The sequence below is a fragment of the Sabethes cyaneus genome, chromosome 3 (genome assembly GCF_943734655.1).
Source record: "Sabethes cyaneus chromosome 3, idSabCyanKW18_F2, whole genome shotgun sequence".
NCBI lineage: Eukaryota > Metazoa > Arthropoda > Insecta > Diptera > Culicidae > Sabethes > Sabethes cyaneus.
In genome coordinates, this window is record NC_071355.1 from 133,538,137 (window position 1) to 133,558,036 (window position 19,900).

The window sequence follows — 19,900 nt, forward strand, 5'->3', positions numbered from 1 at the left end:
AGTTATGCAGAAATTTGTGTTTCATTTGTATGGGAGCCCCCCCTCCTAGTGGGGGGAGGGGTCTCTAACCATCACTAAAACCTTTCCTGGCCCCAAAAACCTCTACATGCAAATTTTCACGCCGATTGGTTCAGTAGTTTTTAATTCTATAAGGAACATCCCGGCAGACAGACAGACAGACAGAAATCCATTTTTATATATAAGATAAATCAAGTAAATATTGTAAAACTAAATAACGTGTGCATCAAGTAACTTAAATGACGCTTACATGTATTTACGCACCCCAGGAAAAAAAGTATAATTATTGTAACGAGATGAACCAGCCCACGGCTGAAAATCTCGAAGGAGAAAAAAAATTATTGTACGCAATACATTTTGCCTCCCAGTTAGCTTCGAGGTATGACGCTGGCCTAATAAGCCAGTCGTTCGAATCTCGGCTGGGAGAGGCTGTTAGAGTCAATAGGATCGTAGCAACTGGCCCTGCAATTATCCTGTACTCTAACAGCTGGCTGCGAAGCCTGTCGTATAAAAACAGAAAGTCAAGTTTCGATCGAGGGGCAAGACACTATTGAAAATATATTACTTTTCTCTAGGGAAATATTTTTTCAACCTTAATATATTTACCGTTCCCACCCTAATATAACTGAAAGCCCTATAAAGGTATACATTTATAGGGCTTCAATAGGGGCTAATATATTAATATATGGATAATATTATAAAGTGTCTTGCCCCTCGGTTTCGATAACGGAATGTAGCACCTGGCTTTGCTTTCTTTTGACGTAGGACTACCTCTTACGGCAAGTATTGACATAGTGTCATTCCAAAAAATCGAAAAATGCGAGCGTCACGAAAAATGAAAGGTTTTGAGCGCTAATAGCTCAGCGGTTTTCCGGTCGATTTTCAATATTCTTACACCAATCGATAGGAAAATCTTCTAAGAATTGATCCAAATGAAGAAAAGTATGAGTTCTTGATGTTGAACTATTGAAAAATTTAAAATAATGAACCTATGCTTTACCAGAATTCTTGCATCGTGATTGGTTGGAAGATTCTTTGTGATGATCTACCCCTATACCAATTTGATATCTGTGCTTGGGAAGTAAGCCAAAACAAGTGACCAAGTTTCCTCATTTCAACAAGGTTTCTTAACACCGCGGTTAGTGATGTCCGTTAATCGTTCGATTAATTCAATTAATCGAATAATTATAACAATATTCGAATAATTTCTAATCGAATACTGGCAGCACGAGTAGTTGAATTAATCGAATAGTTCAAAGGAAATAATATGAATGCGAATAATTCCCGAATAATGCCCGCTAATCGTTCATAATCGTACGATTAATCGAATTAATTAAAAAAATATTCGAATATTTCTAACCGAATACCACTAGCACGAATAGTTGAATTAATCGATTAGTGCAGACAACGCTCGCATATTAATCGGTAATCGTATAATTGAAAATTTCGGTCATCACTAACCGCGGTTAAACCTAGACCATTTTGATGTCCTTGCTTGGGAAGTACGCCAGAAAGAGTGACAAAGCCCCCTCGTGCCAACAGATTTCTTACGAACGCGATTAAACCTAGTCCAATTTGATGTCTGTGTTAGGGAAGTGTGTCAGAAAAAATGACACAAGTTCGATGCCCCAACAGAACGCAAATTCTTTACTGCGAGATGATTAAACCTCGGCGAATTTGATATCTGTGTTGGAAAAATGTGCTACAGCTGTAGTGTTCAGTTATAATACGACTCTGTGAATACGCATGCTTTCCGTTTCATTAGAGGTGCAGTGAAAAGATGTGCTGTTGATTAAATAGGATTGAATTCGTAAAATCCCTTCAACGTGGGAACCATGGGTAATAAAAACAATTTTTAATTTCAGTAAGGTAGCAGGAAAACAAAAGTTTGTGTTCTTGATTTTGTGAAATTGTTTTCTGCTTGCCGACCAATTCCCTTTTGGCCCTTCATACAAGAGTTGGGAAGCATGACCGATCGTTGAATATGTACAACTCTTTTTGACATGATAGGCTCATTGCTATGAACAGATGTTCTGCTAAGGCAGTGGTAGTACCATATATTCATATTCATTGATTTTGTTAAATTGTTTTCAAATGCACAATCTTTTGAGAATTGAACGTATGCAATGTTACTACTTTGATAAATGTTACATACAACGCATGTAGCATGTATATACGTTGCATATAGCATGTATACATGAAGAATCGAATGATTACAAGCATGAATACATGCTACTATCATTATAAAGAGACTTACGTAGTCCTGCGTCACCTATATTTGCGGGCGTGTCTTGTACACAACCCCTCTGATTTTTTACGTTGTGAATTTTACTGGCAAACAAGGATTTTGAGGAATACGGAACGGATATTTAAAAATATAGTTAAGTTAATTATAGATGTTCCTGAAAAATTAAATAACTATTGTGGCAGTAGAAAGGTTAGATAGGTGGATTAATTCGGGTTTTTACAAAATATTGCCCTAACGAAAACAAGATATTGGGATCTAAATTTCAACACTTCTTTTAAAACGAATATTTTATGTTGTGCACATTTACTCAAGCAGCACCGTATATTGGGGCTTATTCTGCGAGGCGAACGACGTAACACGGTAAATTTTATTACGCTTCCATTCGTGTATCGAATCCACTGATGTGAACAGGGATGGCACAATCAGTTCGACTCAATTCATATTCATTTGAAAGTACCGTCTCAGTCATGCAGAATTTGGAAAAGTTATATGTGGGCGATTGAAGAACTAGGTATTATCTACCACTTTTCTGAATAAAGTTGGGCTGTATCTTTTGTACCTACTTACGGTGCTACAATGCTAGTTGCTCGTTAGTAGCCAAATGAACATTCACTCAGCTACTAGTATTGTAGTGCCGTAGCTACAAAAGATGAAGCAAAACTTTATTCTGCAAAGTTGTAGATAATAACTAATGACCCATTGACATCTTCATATCAAGCTGCAGCTGAATGATAGCTGAATTTGCCGGATATTTTAATTGTTTTTAATTTTTGTGATTGGACGCCCGAAATGACGTTTAAAGTCTCTCACCTATCCTTGTCCAATAGCGTCCGTTTTTTCAAACCCCCCCTGTTCGACAGTCGTCTTTTGTGAATGACGCCTATGTTAAAGACTGCTAAAAACATTAATAGGGTATGTTGCTACATCGTCGTAATTGCCTATTCCCGTCCTATCCAACACAAATTATTAAAAAATATCAGCATTTTTATGACACACAATGCAAAACTAGTTATTCCCTAATATTTTAGTTAGTTGTCTATCATACGCGATCAATCAAAGTGAGCTGAGATCTATTTAAATGCTTTTTATCATTAAAGAAGTCCTACCAGCCAAATTTCCTACGTTTTTTTCGAGCGACGAAGAAGACAATGTCGACTAATCGTTCTAATTTCCGTCATTCATAAATGAAAATAACTCACGCAAGGCATTGTCGTTATTCTACAGCCTGGAAAACTTGCCTAACCTGCAGAAGTGTTGTAGAATAACATTTGTCATGCCGTCCTGCACAAATACATGCGCGTTAGCTTCGTAAACATTGTTGTGATTTTTAGTTCGGACGATCAAAAATTTTGATGGGCGGGTTTTAAAACGGTACGACGAATTTTAGCAAAAAAGTCAATTACGTATTTTCAATAATATGCTTTAATAGTCGCTTTTCAGTGATTTCAAAGTTCACGGATCGGAAGGTAAGTGTGTTTTAGTCAAATCAGCACAAGAACTTTTGGCGTATTCATTAAATCCATCCAGCAAATGATGAAAATTAGAATGGCTTTACTTATTACGACGGGAATTAGAAAAAGACCCTATGTACAAAAAAGTTTTACGTATTCAGCTATGAGCAGTTCTGTGAGTGGAAAAAAGTCGTGCGGTGGTGTTACAGCGAAAGATCCAAGAACTGAAAAATGAACTAATACAAAAAGAAAATAACTTACCTTCTTTCTTCATACCAGCTTTGAAGCATTTTCTTAGCCTACAATATCTACACTGATTGCGTTTGTCTTTATCCACGACGCAGTTTCGTGAAAATCTAGCGATAGAAAAAATATTAACTAAGGATAAATATAAACTTAACGTTAACGTAAAATACCTGCAAGTATATGAATGATTTTTTCGCACACTTCGACGAAAGAATCCTTTACAGCCATCACATGAAGCAGCTCCATAATGTTTGCCCGTTGCGCGATCACAGCATATTGTACATATATTTATAGCGTTACTTTGGCTATTGTCTAAAGCGAAATTTTTGTTTATATCCACAATTTCATCAGGCGTCAACCGAGAATCACTTGTTATTATCGGAGAAAGTGAATTAGTTGCATCATGATCTGTAAAGACAAAACGTTATTTCAATTTCATATTTGTCCTTTTCCGCTGACGTGCCAAGAAACCTCCATAAAAATTATTGTAAAGTTTTTAATTCTTCATTTAATGTAAATCCGAAGTTTTTACCTTTGCTATACTATATGTTACACTAGATGAACCTGCTGCTGGTTGGAAGTAATTTTGTTTTCGACCCATGAAACTTAACCAGAATGTTTTATTTATGAGTGTTATACATCATTGGAAAGATATTTCTATTGTGTATACAGAAATAATTGCAAAATAGTTAGTTTTGGGAAAATAAAGAACATATGGTCATTTCCGTGAAGGTTAAAATTCTGGAGAATTATCAACTTTTCTTATCGATTGAATGTAATTAATTCTGGAGCAATTTAATTTGTGAAGGTCAATTGTCGAACTTTGTGTGAATCAAATCATCTTCTTAGATTTCTAATAAAATAGTTCCATGATGGGTTTACCGCATAGCATTTGCATAATATATTCGTTTCGTTCAGTTTTATAACAGTTCGACAGTTATTCGGCTCTTCAGTTTTTCTATATTTTTGGATTGTAAAATACCCGGTTTTGTTGTAAAATTTGCTCAACGCGTTCAGTAGTTATCCCCAGTACTACAATATTGTGGAATAATAGTGATTTGTGCATTCATCTGATTTTGCAAAGGATTATTTATCTCAAACCGCTAGCTGTTTTGTTCTGGAATCGCGTTTCATAAACCGACAGCACCAGCTCCTTCGTCAAGTTTTTGACATTGCCTTGAGTGTATCTTCGCTACGAATCAACACACATAACGTAATGGAGAAAAAACAGTGCTGTGAATGCAATACCGAAATAAACGATTTAGAACCATTGCGTTGTGGTTTTTGCGAAGCCTACATGCATATAGGCCAGCAGTGCTGCGGCATTAATGTCCGTGGATTAAAAGATGCCCTCTCTCAAGGAAAGATTTTGATACTGTGTTCTGCATGCAGAGCTGAACTGAATAACCGCAGCGTGAAAACGTATATTGCTGAAACACAATGTCAACCTACCGCTCCATCTGTTCTATCTGCGCAATGCGAACAATTGTGTGAAATCGTCCAAACACTAAGCACAAAAATCGACAGCATCTCATTGAATCCAATGATGCCACTTGCTCCACCACAAAACTGCGACACACCAACCTGGCCTGTGCGTGGTGCTAAACGTCGTCGCGAAGAGCCTCTGCCTTCCAATGCGGTAGCTACTGATCGTGGAACAAAAGACATTTCACTAAATGATCTTTCGATTGCTTCCATTCTGCCCAATACTGCGCCAGCTAGATTTTGGCTGTATCTTTCTGGATTAAATCCGTTAGCCAATAACAGCGACGTGCAAACAATCGTCTCCCAATGTTTAAATGTTCCCGACACCGTCGAAGTAATACGACTAGTACCCAAGGACAAGGATATTAACCAATTGTCCTTCGTATCGTATAAAGTTGGGCTTGATGCTGCGCTGAAAAGTCAAGCTTTGGATCCCTCGTCTTGGCCGGCTGGTGTGCTGTTTAGAGAATTCGTAAACCAACCAAAAAACTTCAGCCGACCATCCAGATCAATGGAAAGAGAGAGAATGTAAATCCAAGGCGATTTTTGTTGGACGATGGGAGCCCCAGGGTTCCCATCAGAGGCGAGTATTTATGCGTACATTCTAATCTTCCTGCCCTCAGTGATTCCGTATTGCAGCGTGATGTGAATGATGTGACTGACATAACTTTCTACCTCCAAAATGTGCGCGGATTGAGGACCAAAATTGACGAATTTTTCCTGACGACTCAAGAGTGCGATTTTTACATAATATTTTTAACCGAGACCGGACTAGACGACCGCATCGACTCGCTGCAATTATTTGGTACGTCTTATAATTTTTTCCGTTGTGACCGTAATCCACGCAACAGCAATAAATCCAGCTTCGGAGGTGTTCTCATTGCCGTCGCACAGCGTTACCCTAGCTCGATGGTAGAAACCTCAAACAGCACTCACATAGAGCAAGTTTGTGTGAATGCTACTGTCCGTGGTAATCAATTGTCGCTCTGCTGCTCGTACGTTCCACCGGATAGAGCAAGAGACATCGATGTTATTGAAAGTCATATCTCATCGGTTTGTGAGCTGTGGGACAAATGCTCTGATGGTGACTCGTTACTGGTGTGTGGTGATTTTAACCAACCTCGTATTGAATGGGGATCGGATGGGATTAGAAATGTATCCACTGCTCAGTTGCCTGGTGCTAGTGCGGCTTTGATTGACGGTATGAACTTTTTGAATCTCACTCAAGTCAATACACATCAAAACCATCTTGGGCGCATTTTGGACCTGGTGTTTTGCACTTCTGGTTGCTTATTCTCGGTCGATCGTTGTGCCGCCCCGTTGCTTCCTGTCGACCCTCACCATCCACCACTTGTAATATCGCTGCCGGCTGGTGACAATGGTATCGATCCGGTTTTGATTGATGAACCAAAAAAATTGAATTTTCGTAAGATCGATTTTTCTGCACTGGAACAGTTTTTACTTTCTATCGATTGGAGTACCTTACTTGCGTGTGTCGATGTTGATGAGATGGCTCTGCAGTTTTGTGCTATTATATTGCAATGGATGGATTCGAACGTACCTCTCGTGAAGCGACCGGCTACGCCTGTGCAATTGAAAAGGCAGCGCAACCGAGCACAACGTGCATATCGTAGATATAAAACAACAATAACTCAACGTGATTTTAAACAGTCTAGTGACGAATACCGTCGTCTCAACGCCGCTCTATATAAATCTTATGTATTACGTGTGCAAACTGACCTCCGGAAAAAACCGAAAACGTTTTGGAATTTCGTCAATTCGAAAAGAAAAAGTTCTTCTATTCCTTCCCGAGCGTACCTTGATGGAACTGAATCTACAACCGTTCCTGACTCCTGTGAGCAGTTTGCAAAGTTTTTTACGTCTGTATTCGCCGATAAGACTGCTTCTGATCTGGACGCACAAATTGCTGCATCATATGTTCCAGCTGATTTGATCGACTTGAGCGTGTTTGAGATCAATAATGAAATGGTGACAGCCGGTGCAAAAAAGTTGAAGCGTTCTTTCTCCGCCGGACCTGATGGTATTCCAGCTGTGGTTTTGAGTCGTTGCATCGTACCATTGGCCACTCCTCTACGCACTATTTTCAACAAATCGTTTGAACAATGCAAATTCCCGAATATTTGGAAGCAGTCGTTTATGTTTCCCGTTTATAAAGCTGGCGACCGTAGAAACGTAAGAAACTATCGTGGAATTACTAGCTTATCTGCAGCGTCAAAGCTATTTGAGATAATCGTGAGTGGAGTGATGTTGTCCCGCATAAAAAATTATATATCTACAGCTCAGCATGGTTTCATGCCTGGTCGTTCCGTTTGCACAAACATGATGGAATTTACTTCGGCTTGCATCTCGCATATGGAGAACAAGAAGCAAGTGGATGTAATTTACACAGACTTGAAAGCAGCTTTTGATCGAATTGATCATGCAATATTATTGCGGAAACTTTCCCGGCTCGGCGCTTCTCCACAGATGATACAATGGCTTAGCACGTACCTGCGTGGTAGAGTGTTGCGTGTGAAGCTTGGTTCCTGCGTTTCCTCTCAATTTACTAACGTTTCTGGAGTTCCACAAGGCAGCAATTTGGGCCCGTTGCTTTTCTCGCTGTTTTTCAACGACGTCACCTTCCAGCTGGCTACCGGATGCAGACTTGTGTATGCTGATGACCTTAAACTGTTTCTGGCAGTTGAAAAAGTTGATGATTGTCGCCGCCTACAAGCTCTACTCGATATTTTTGTTGTTTGGTGCAAACGAAACTGGCTCACAATAAGTGTTGCGAAATGCGAGGTGATGAGCTTTTATCGCTTAAAAAATCCGATCTTCTTTAGTTACCGAATTGATGGGACAGAGTTACGCAGAGTCGACCGTGTTACTGACCTTGGTATTTTGCTAGATACTAAACTCACATTCAACGCGCATCGCGAAGCAATAATTTCAAAAGCATTGCGTCAGCTCGGATTTATCTTGAAAATTGGACGGGACTTCAAGGACCCCTACTGCCTCAAAGCATTATATTGTGCCCTTGTCCGACCGCTGCTTGAGAATTGTAGCTCGGTATGGTGTCCTCAACAACTAACGTGGACTTTGCGTATTGAACGAGTACAGAGGAAGTTTATCCGGCTTGCCTTACGGCATCTACCATGGAATAATCCTCAGGACTTACCACCATACTCTGACCGTTGCCGCCTGCTTGACCTCGAGCCACTAGAATACCGACGTAAAACCCACCAGGCTGTTTTTGTAGCAAAAATCTTTAATGGTGAAATTGATTCTCCCTGCCTTTTGTCACTCTTGAGTTTCCGCGCTTCGCAACGTAACCTAAGATCAACCGATTTGCTGCATACACCGTTTCACCGCACCGCTTTTGGATATAACGAGCCAGTTACGGCATGCATTAGAACATTTACGAGAGTGGAAGAATTATTTGATTTCGGACAGCCGTCACATAGGTTTGTGCAGAGATTAAGAAATAGCAATCTGTTATAAGTAATTGTATTCATGTAGACTAGTGTCAGATGAATTAATAAAATAAATAAATAAATAAATAAATAAATAAATAAATAAAATATATGCTCCAAATCTTCAAGGAAGCCGCAAACTTGACAATTTGGATCTTCAACCATTCCGTTTCTGAACGAATGAGCTTTGTTAGGTATTGATTTTCCTGTTGACGAACAAATACAGAACTGATCTTTGATTCGAACTCAGTTTTTTTGAACATATATTCAACCAGATTCTATGCCAATTTCTTCGCTCTTTCGACTCTATGGTAGGTTTCGGTAGTAACTGAAGTTTTTCGATGTACCATTTATGAATTAATGCTGGCTGAGTCTGAGTTTGTTTATAAGCTAGTTCAATTAACGGAGGGTAAATGTGCGGAAGTTTACCTATAAATTTTCAGTTTGGTGAATTAATAATGTTTGGCAAAATGAGATCTTGAAAGTTGAAACAACTCTGTCTCTAACGAAAATTTTAGGCAATTCTTGATTAGCAACTTTTCACATCTATACTCAGGAGTATGTAAATTCATACCACCAAATTCTTTTTACCTTTGTTATACTATATAACAAAGGTTTAAAAATTGGTCAAAAAACATGAAAGTGATCCGAGGCTCGAAGGGCCAAGCCACATATACCAATCGATAAGGTTCGACGAAATGAGCAATGTCTGTGTGTGTGTGTATCGCCTGTTTCTCAGAGATGGCTGAACCGATTTGTTTGCTATTACTTTTGTTTGAAAGGTATTATTACCTAGTACATCACTATTGAATTGTTTCGTGGTCCGACATTCCGTTTAAAAGTTATAAGTAAGAATGTAAAAATTACGTGACACGATTTTCTCCTGAACTACATGACCAATTTCAACGATCTTAGTATCAAATGAAAGCTCTTGTTAATACTAATTTTTTCAGGAAACAACATGCCAACAGCAAACAAGTAGTTTAAAAGTTATGCTTAAAAAACCTGTTTTGACAAGGTAATAATTATCGCCTGTTTCTCAGAGATGGTCAAACTAATTTAAGCGCTATTAGTCTCATTTGAAAGGTAATATATGGTAATAGATCACTATTGATTTGTTTTTTGATTGGATGTTTAATTTGAAAGTCATGAGCAATCGTATACAACTTAGATTTGATCTAAGATAATTTATTTAGTTTAAAATATTTTTGCATCAAATTAGAGGTTTTATTGTTGCAAATATATCTGCAAAATTTCAGAAGAATTGGTTTTGCCGGTCAAAAGATATTAACTCACGAACACTCGCGCCAACTTTTGAAACACGGTTACTCGCGCGCACAATTGCCCAAACCCAAAAAAACGTGCGCACTATAGTTTTGACTGGGAAAACTTGGTTTTAGGTTTATCGAATCTTTGGAAGAGTTTCTTAAAATTGAAAGTTCTATCGTCTGGTGGAATTTAAATTTTGATTAATCCCCCTAAAAGTGAAATAAAACACTTATTTTTCTTCAATTTCAATACAGTAGTATTCCGATGATATCTACACCTGGTTTAATCTACACCCGATTTTAGGTACCCCCGATTTTGTCTACCATTTTGACCCGGTTTTATCTACCTTAGAGTTTTTTTGGTCTACACACCATGTAAACACAAAAAGTGGATGTTTTAAAGAAAGAAAGGTGAAAAAATGGTAACTTTTGGGACCACACTGACTCAGAAAAGTGAACCCTAAGTGCCAAATAAAAATACGGTTCTAAAATTTACTGCAAAGGAATAAGTACACAAAATTTGAATAAAATCGGAGCAATGTCTTTTTTCATAATATGCTGAGTTGACGTGCATTAGGGGAGAGTAGTCAACAGTGAGACAACAGGAACAGTGAGACATCGGGAATAGCTTCGCCATAAAACATATAAGATCCATGATATTTTCCTGCAAAGCAAAGTTTATGAATCTATATCACATAATACAGTTTGAGAAAAATTTGTTAATTTTTTAGTATATTTTTCAGCAAAATCGTTTTCGGGGGGGTCAAAGTAAATTTTATTGCGATCATTTTCAGGTGATTTTAACGGCAAATCGCATAACTAATCCAAATTAAATTTACTACATGGCATCTCATAGGAATGAGAGATAAAAATAAAAAATATTAGACCATCGAATTGTTTGCTAACACCACTATTTCACTATTTCTTATAAAACAATCCTATTGGGAACAGTAAGACAAACAGATGTGGGTAATTTCAAAAAAAAATTTTTGTGTTGAATTGTAACTCAATCCATATAAATTGATTGTAAATGAGTTCTGAAGTGTAAGTTGAAGGTCAGGTAACTAGGATTTGACCTTTATATGAATATAAATGTAGATGTGAAATCGGAATTTTCAATAATGCACAACAATAATGTATCCTTTATGCACAAAATAAACAGTACGACCTCTAAACTATTCTTTGTAAACAAAATATATGGTTTAGGTTTAATTCTAATATGTGTCTCAGTATTCAATACTCGTTGTCTCACTCTTCCCATCTACTGGGGAACAGTGAGCCAAAAAGACACCTTCACATTTGCGTTTGTAACTATTTTATCTTTTAATCAAAAGGGCTGAAACTTTTTTTCAGACAACTAGAAGGATATACCTTTCAAATGGATTGAAGACCTCGTTGGTAACTATCACCAAAATATTTTTAAAATTTTTGGAAAAAAAGTGTCTCACTGTAGACGTCTCTCCCCTATGGCTAATGATTGATATGACTAAAATGAGCCCTATGTGCAAAATTACGCTGAAATAATACACAATTGAAGAAAATGGTCAACATTAACAATATTTTTCGTTCATTTAAGTTATTTTGGAGCATTGGCTCGAAAAGTTTCTAATACATTTTGGTATGACCCACTCGGCTCACAAATATACACCTAGCTGCTTCTAAACCAACTTAAATATAAGCGAAGGTGTAGGTTTGATGCTTAGAGCAAGATTTAAGGCGATACAGGGATACCTCGATATAAGACAGCCTCGTTATAAAACAACCTCGATATAAGACAATTTTTGTCTTATATCGAATAAATCCCTTTGACATAGCTGGTAACGATACCAAAGCTAATTTTCCATTCCAAAATCGGCGCCACGAAGATGTTCATTATTTCAAAATAACCCTAAAAATTGTAAAAAACTAATAGTTCAAGAAGCGTAATTCTCAACACAATGCAAAATTAGCGACCGCTAATACAATTTTTTTTTGAAAAAACTCATGTTTCGATATAAGACAATTTCGATATAAAACAACTTTTTGAAATTATAAATTGTCTTATATCGAGGTATTTACATTCATTTTAAAACCTGCAGCTAGTCTTAACCTGCAGCAGTCTATCCGACTTATGTCACTAGAATCGAAAGCGTTTAACGTTTACGCCGTTTATCATGGCAGAACCCGCTACACCTTCCAGCTTATGAAAATCGTTACCAGTTAAGGTGAAATGACGACTAGCATCGATTCTGCAAATTACAATTATTATTGAATGTATATATGTGGTCTACTTTGTTTGACGACTAATAAATAAATAAATTAACAGTTCAAGCAATATAAAGCCATACATAGAACATAGTTATCTACAAAACCGTTGTTTGAACGTTGTTACGGCTGTGATAAAATCAAATAAAGGCTACAGCATTAAAGCTTGCCGACATAAAGCGGCCCCCATCCGCTGTTGCCCGTATCCACTGATAACAAAGAGAAGGTATCTGTGAACGATGATGAAGAAAATGACGCTATGCAAGGGTGTTCCGAGTTTGAAGAAAGGAAAGGAAAATTTCTGATGCACTTAAAGTAGTTCGTAAGACTTCAATGAAAGCGGAAGTTTTTCCAATTGTTGGAAGCATTGGTAACAAAAAGCGTGCTAACAAGGGAGATAAATCGTTTTATTATAGAGTAGGGCGGGGCATTTTGGACGAAAACGGCTTTCCGGGTAAGCTTACTAGACTTATCATGGCTACGATGGATGGGATCCAGTGCTGTGTGAGAATCTTGGGTGGATTGTCGGACCCATTCGAATCTCGCAGGGGACTTCGACATGGAGATGGTCTTTCCTGCCTGCTATTCAACATTGCGCTTGAAGGTGTTATAAGGCGATCGGCGATCGAAATGCGGGTCACGATTTTCAATAAATCCAGTCAATTTATCTGCTTTGCTGACGACGTGGATGCTGTCGGCAGAACGTTTAAGGCGGTGGAAGATCAGTACACCAGACTGAAACGCGAAGCAGAGAAGATTGGATTGAAGATAAATACGTCTAAAACGAAGTATGTGCTAGCGAGCGGGACCGAGTGCGACAGGGCTCGCTTGGGCAGTACCGTGGTAATCGACGGGGATGAGTTCGAGGTAGTCGACGAGTTCGTATACCTTGGCTCGCTGGCAACAGAGGACAACAATACCAGCCGTGAGATTAAAAGACGTATTATCAGCGGAAGTTGGGCCTACTACGGACTCCACAAACACTTGCGGTCGAATAATTTGAGCCCCCGTACAAAGTGCACACTGTACAAAACGCTAATTAGACCGGTTGTCCTCTACGGGCAAGAAACGTGGACACTGCTAGAAGAGGACCTACGAGCATTCGGAGTTTTCGAACGACGGGTGCTAAGAACCATCTTTGGCGGAGTGCAAGAGAACGGTGTATGGAGGCGAAGAATGAACCACGAGCTCGCGCGTCTCTACGGCGAACCAAGTATTCAGAAAGTGGTTAAAGCTGGACGGACAAGTTGCTAGAATGCCGGATAACTATCGAGCAAAAATGGTTTTCGCATCAAATCCGGTAGGAACAAGACGAAGAGGGGCACAGTGAGCGAGGTGGCAAGAACACGTGGAGCGAGGTCTGGCGAGCACTGGATGCCCGCGGAACTGGAGATCAGTTGCCATGAACCGAAACAGATGGAGAAATTATACTGCGCAGGCCTTGTCATAAGACGTTAGGCCAATTAAGTAAGTAAGTAAGGGCGGGGCATAAGTGCGACGTTTGAAGTTGTCATCAAATTTCATGAAATATAAAGAAGCATAACAGTAAAATATATTTTATATTGATGCAATAACTCAATATATTCACATTCAAGTATAAATCATCTGGGGTAATAATGCTATGCAAAATAAATTATTCATTTTTCTGATCAAATGCCGAATCACACTTATACCCCACTAGCGGGGTAAAAGTGCTAATACCGCGGGGCAAAAGTGTGAAGCCTTAATTTATGAAATTGGCACAGCATTAGCTAACAAAACTACAATATCTTCAATCTGCGATAAGTTTCAAAAAGGAATATTCTCAATCTGCACCTTTTTTATTTTCCGTTGTTGTACTGCAGCCTCCGCCAGGTCGAAACTTTACCAAACGTTTATTTTATGTATCACCAGCGGATGATACTGTTTTGGTTCGACCAGCATCTGTAGAGCACACAGCATCCTGCAGATCTTCTATTTCTAGTAACTGTAATGCAGTGCCTGAACCGGCTTCGCCTATGCATTTTGGCTTCGTCCATGAATCGCAATTTGTCCCGCCTGTGAATCGAACTTTTGCCTCGCTAGGCCCTTGACGGGGTTTGAGCAAATTATGGAAAAACGAAAGATATTTTGTAAATTGTTCTCACCGCATTTTCAAAACAAATATGTGAGTGATGTAAAACGCTGCTACAATTTTTCGACAAGTAATATCCTCCTGTTGATATCGTATTTGCCGTATAAGGAAATATTACATCAAAACCGCCCTAAAATAACATTTACTCAGAACACAGCAACTATGCTGCGTAAACAACAAATATTTACGATAGATTCATGCTGTCAAAGTAGTCATCCATCCATACCAATGTAGTCAATTTACTCGGAATCTGCATTGATAAATAATTGAATCGCACTTTTACCCCTCCTTACTCTATCTGCTTAAATTCCATTTTACTAAGCAATAATACTGTAGCTAAAGTTTGGAAAATAAAAACATTTACTGGAAAACATTAACAATATTTATTGTTTCCTAACAATCTGCCAATACTAGTATTTTACCGATATTACCGTCTTTTCTACACCAACACCAAAATATCGGCTTACACCAAAAGCGCCTAATACCGTAAGCCCTAACCCCGACACATCGAACAACGTATGGCCAAAATAATCCGCTTCATGCTTGTTGTAGGCATGTTAAACTAAACTATATATTTAACTTTAATATTAGCAAAAATAGGTTTTGGAATGCAATAATTAATTTAAATTAATATACGTACTACTAGTCTGTACTGCACAAAAGACTGTAAACAATAAGCAAAACAAATATATACATTCAAACATACCAAAAATATGTTGAAGCAGTGTGTCCTCCAGATCTAATAAGGGATAAAGAGTACATTTATTTCTATCGTATTCACTAATCACTGTCGCTATATTTTTCATTACTGAGCCGTGTCTAAAACTCATAAAACTTCCAAGAACAATCTAAAATTGCAAGAACGATTGAACGATTTGCTGTATTTTTCGCTCATGTACGAAAAAGATTAACCAATTGAAGTGATTGTTGCCTTAGAGATACTGTTTTTGAGTAAAACAGCTAATCAAATTGTTCATTGCTACGTCTGAGATAAATGATAAGATATGATTGTAGAAAAATGACTGCCGAGAACAATCATTATCTATACGAGGCGTAAGGTACTCCGGAGCAAGTTAAAAGCCGAGGTAAGAACATAAGTCACTTTAGCATTTTCTTCAGTTATGCGTTCGAATAAAATATGTATAACGATGTTTTTTAAAGCTTATAACTACGTAAAGATATGCGTCTATTATACGATGATTTTTGCCCGATAGTTAAATGGTTGCGGAGTTTTTGGCAACACTGCCTGCTTAATGGATCGTTGTTTTTATTTTGTCTAATGATTTTTTCGAATTTTTGGAATTTTCATAAGTATTCACGTTTTAATTTTTGATTCGCCGGTTGAGTTTTAGTTACTGATCGTCATATTAGTGATATAAAATAACAATATCGGGTCAAGCTCATCTGTTTCTACAACTGTTTTGCTGCTTTCTTTGTTGCCGGCTCTTCTACTGCAACTATAATGGAGTTTGTTTGCGACAAATGCGCTAAGCCAACAAAGGAATCGGATTTCGTTAGATGCCAGGGATTCTGCGAGACTGTGGTTCATGCTAAATGTGCTGGTCTAAACAACCACTATCTGAAAGCTAAATCGGCTTCGGAAAATATTCTGTGGTTCTGTGACGGGTGTTTGAAGCTGTTAAAGTTTGCTAGATTTCGGCCTACTGTCGCCGCACTAGGAAGTGCGATTGCCGATTTGCTGAAAGAGCAAACTACTGCTATCAATGAGCTTAAAGCAGAGATTCGCAAAAATGATGCAAGAGCCGCTAGTTTACCGGATAAAGCTGACATCACACCACGCACTTTCAGGAATAATTGGCCATCTATTAAACGCCCAGCCCCAAAACGACGTCGTGAAGAGCAATCTGTCTCTTTTGATAATGTAACGGTAGGAACAAATACCAGCCTATCAAAAGCGGTTGCAACCATACCCGTTGCTGAGAAAAAATTTTGGATATATTTATCAAGGATCCACCCGGACGTATCGAATGATAATATCCAAGAGATGGTAAAAGAGTGTGTGCAGTGCGATGAGCCTCCCGAGATCGTAAAGTTGGTGAAAAAAGATGTAGATATAAAGTCGCTGCGGTTCATCTCGTTCAAAGTGGGAATTGATCCCAAATACAAACAGTGTGCACTGTCATCGAACACTTGGCCAGCAGGGATTTTATTTAGAGAGTTCGTTGAATATGGAGCTAGATATGAAGCAAAAAACGATCAACTGCCTCCAGCCACTCCTATGGACAGTACACCTGCAGAACAGTAAACGATGTCACCCTACCACCGGTGGACTCAGGGGGCCAACGGGCCCCCGCTGCAGTTAAGTATATGTATCATAATTGTTTGCAAAAAACTCAGAGAATGTGCGATTGTTTTAGCCTACCGACACCAGATGCTTTGAATCTGTGTGCGATGACTGGCAGTGAGGAACGTTATACTGAGCCGATCACTGACGACCGTTCTGCCCATTGTATAACACGATACGACGGCGAGCCCATTGATAAGACTTCTTTTCGGCCCAGTGCTGCATGTGTACATTTACTGCCAAACAACAGCTGTGCATCTTTGTCCGTATCCAGCCTAAGCACTATTCCGGCTTCTACAGACAATTCCCACTACGAACAAGTTCATCCGCACTGGACATCTGACGATTATTCAACGGTTGTTGTACGAGATTACGAGCCAGATGATTACCCTGCTCTGTCAGGTAATGATTTTAATAGTATATGCCCTGTCGAAGCTGGGTCGGATTCTGCACCACCTTACAAAGATGTAAATTTCCAGCCTATCGCCGCACCAGCGCTACCAGATACATTCATCTCGCCTGATCATACGAGGATTCTTGACGCAGCTACGGTTCGGCTCGCTGAGTCTGAATGCGTCATCAATATGATATATCAAAACGTAAGAGGCCTGCGAACCAAAGTGGATGAATTTTTCGTTGCGATTTCGGATATACAATATGACGTTATTATTCTCACTGAGACTTGGCTCAACGAGTGCTTTCATTCAGCACAATTGTTTGGAAATGCCTATAACGTGTTCAGGAATGACCGTAATCCACGCAAAACAGGAAAGAGACGTGGTGGTGGCGTTTTAATAGCAGTTGCTAACCGTTTGAACTCGCAAATCTCGTCGGTTCAAATTTCTGACGTAGTGGAAGAGCTTTGGGTAAAAATTTTCGGATTAGACAGAACTATTTGCCTTGGTGTCGCTTACATAAGCCCTGACAGTGCTACTAACGTGTCGTCAGTTGAATCTCATATCGATTCAGTCTTACGGCAGTCGAACGCCTTGCAACCCAATGACTTGCATATTGTCTTTGGGGATTATAATCAGCCAAACTTATCGTGGCTTAGGGGCCCACATGGAGCTGCATTTCCCGATCCCAGCTCTTCAACTTTTTCTCTGGCTAGTACTGCGCTGATCGATGGGTTTGCTCTCTTGAACATGAGACAAATGAACACGGTTGTCAACAGCATATGTCGTACGCTAGACCTTATATTTGTTAACGATGAAGCTAAAGATGCCTGCATTGTATCTGAAGCTCTTGAGCCAATTATCGAAGCTGATGCTTTTCATCCCCCGCTCTTACTTGCATTACGTGTTTCCCTGCCCGTTTCGTATGAAAGTTTCGCGATGACTAACGAGTTGAACTTCAGCAAAGCTGATTTTGTTGCACTGAACGAATCATTACTCAGTGTCGATTGGACCTTGCTTGACAGCTTTGTCGATGTGGATTCAGCTGTTGATTACTTTAACACAATAATCTCGGGTTTTCTGCATTTATACGTGCCAACACGGCGACCGCGCGTGAAGCCACCTTGGTCTACATCCAGACTTCGGCATTTGAAGCGTAAACGATCTGCTGCTTTAAGGAGGTATACGAATAGGCGTAATCCCACAACTAAACTTGCTTTTTGTCAAATTAGCAATGAATATCGATGCTACAACCGACAACTTTATTCGTGCTACGCTAGACGTATGCAAAGTGATCTGAAACAGAATCCGAAGCGCTTCTGGTCTTTCGTCAACGAAAAACGTAAACATTTTGGGCTGCCATCTAAAATGTTCCTGGGAAATTCCGAATCCGACAGCCAACAGAAAACGTGTGATTTATTTGCGAAGCATTTTTCCAGCGTATATAATTCAGTTACAGCTCTTCCTTCCCAAATTGACGAAGCGATGCGCAATGTTCCCGAAAACCTCTTCAGTATGGGTTCTATACAATTCGGCGAAGCTGACATTAAAGCCGGCCTTTCGAAATTAAAATCATCGTGCAGTGTAGGCCCTGATGGGATACCGTCTGTAATTTTGAAAAAATGCGCTGATGCGTTATATAAACCGCTACTGAAAATTTGCAATTTGTCTCTTCGACAAAGTAAGTTCCCGGGGTCCTGGAAAAGATCTTATATTTTGCCAATATTTAAAAAAGGAGATAAATGCAACATCGCGAACTACCGTGGAATAACCTCTTTATGTGCTGGTTCTAAGTTACTTGAGATCCTCGTGAATGAGCTACTGTTTAGTAAAGTGAAATCATATATTTCGATAGAGCAACATGGATTTGTTCCCAAACGCTCAATTAATACCAACCTACTGCAGTTCTGTTCATTCTGTCTTCGCCAGATAGAAGACGCAGCCCAAGTCGACACAATATACACAGATCTCAAAGCTGCTTTTGACCGCATTGACCACCATATTTTGCTTCGGAAACTAGACCGCTTAGGAGCTTCTGATGGCTTCGGCTGCTGGCTTCAGACTTATCTAACAAATCGACAACTCTCAGTTAAATTGGGCTCTACTGAGTCGTACGGCTTTTGCAGTCGATCTGGAGTCCCGCAAGGAAGCAACTTAGGCCCATTACTGTTCATAATATTTTTTAATGACGTCTGCTCGGTGATCCCATCGGGCTGCAAGCTACTATACGCTGATGATCTAAAGATGTTTCTCTCTGTACGATCTGTTGAGGACTGCAAACTATTACAAGGCTTTATCAACCAATTTACAAACTGGTGTCGTTTAAACAACCTGACCATCAGTACTTCCAAATTCTCAGTCATCACCTTCACACGAAGCAAAACATCTATTGCGTACAATTACACAATCGACAACTCTTGTCTTGAGCGGGTCAAAGTTGTTAGAGACCTAGGAGTGGAGCTGGATACTAGAATGACCTTCAACAACCATTACTCAGACATTATTTCAAAGGCGAATCGTAATCTGGGTTTTATCATGCGTGTGGCTAAAGATTTCCGCGACCCATATTGTTTGCGAGCTCTTTACTTTTCCCTAGTACGCTCCATTCTTGAGACTGCTTCTGTGGTATGGAGTCCGTTCACGGACATTTGGTC

The 19,900-nt window shown here is 39.2% G+C and overlaps 1 protein-coding gene across 1 annotated transcript in view; it reads right to left on the bottom strand.

Annotated features, from left to right (window-relative positions):
* The window catches only part of LOC128741874 (hepatocyte nuclear factor 4-gamma), a 153,703-nt gene that overhangs the window by 93,614 nt on the left and 40,189 nt on the right, over window positions 1–19,900 (bottom strand). The window contains exons 2-3 of the mRNA XM_053837976.1: window positions 4,134–4,371; window positions 3,979–4,073 (exon numbers count right to left, since the gene is read on the bottom strand). Of these exons, the coding sequence (XP_053693951.1) occupies window positions 3,979–4,073; window positions 4,134–4,371 (333 nt within the window). The remainder of the gene's footprint in view (window positions 1–3,978; window positions 4,074–4,133; window positions 4,372–19,900) is intronic.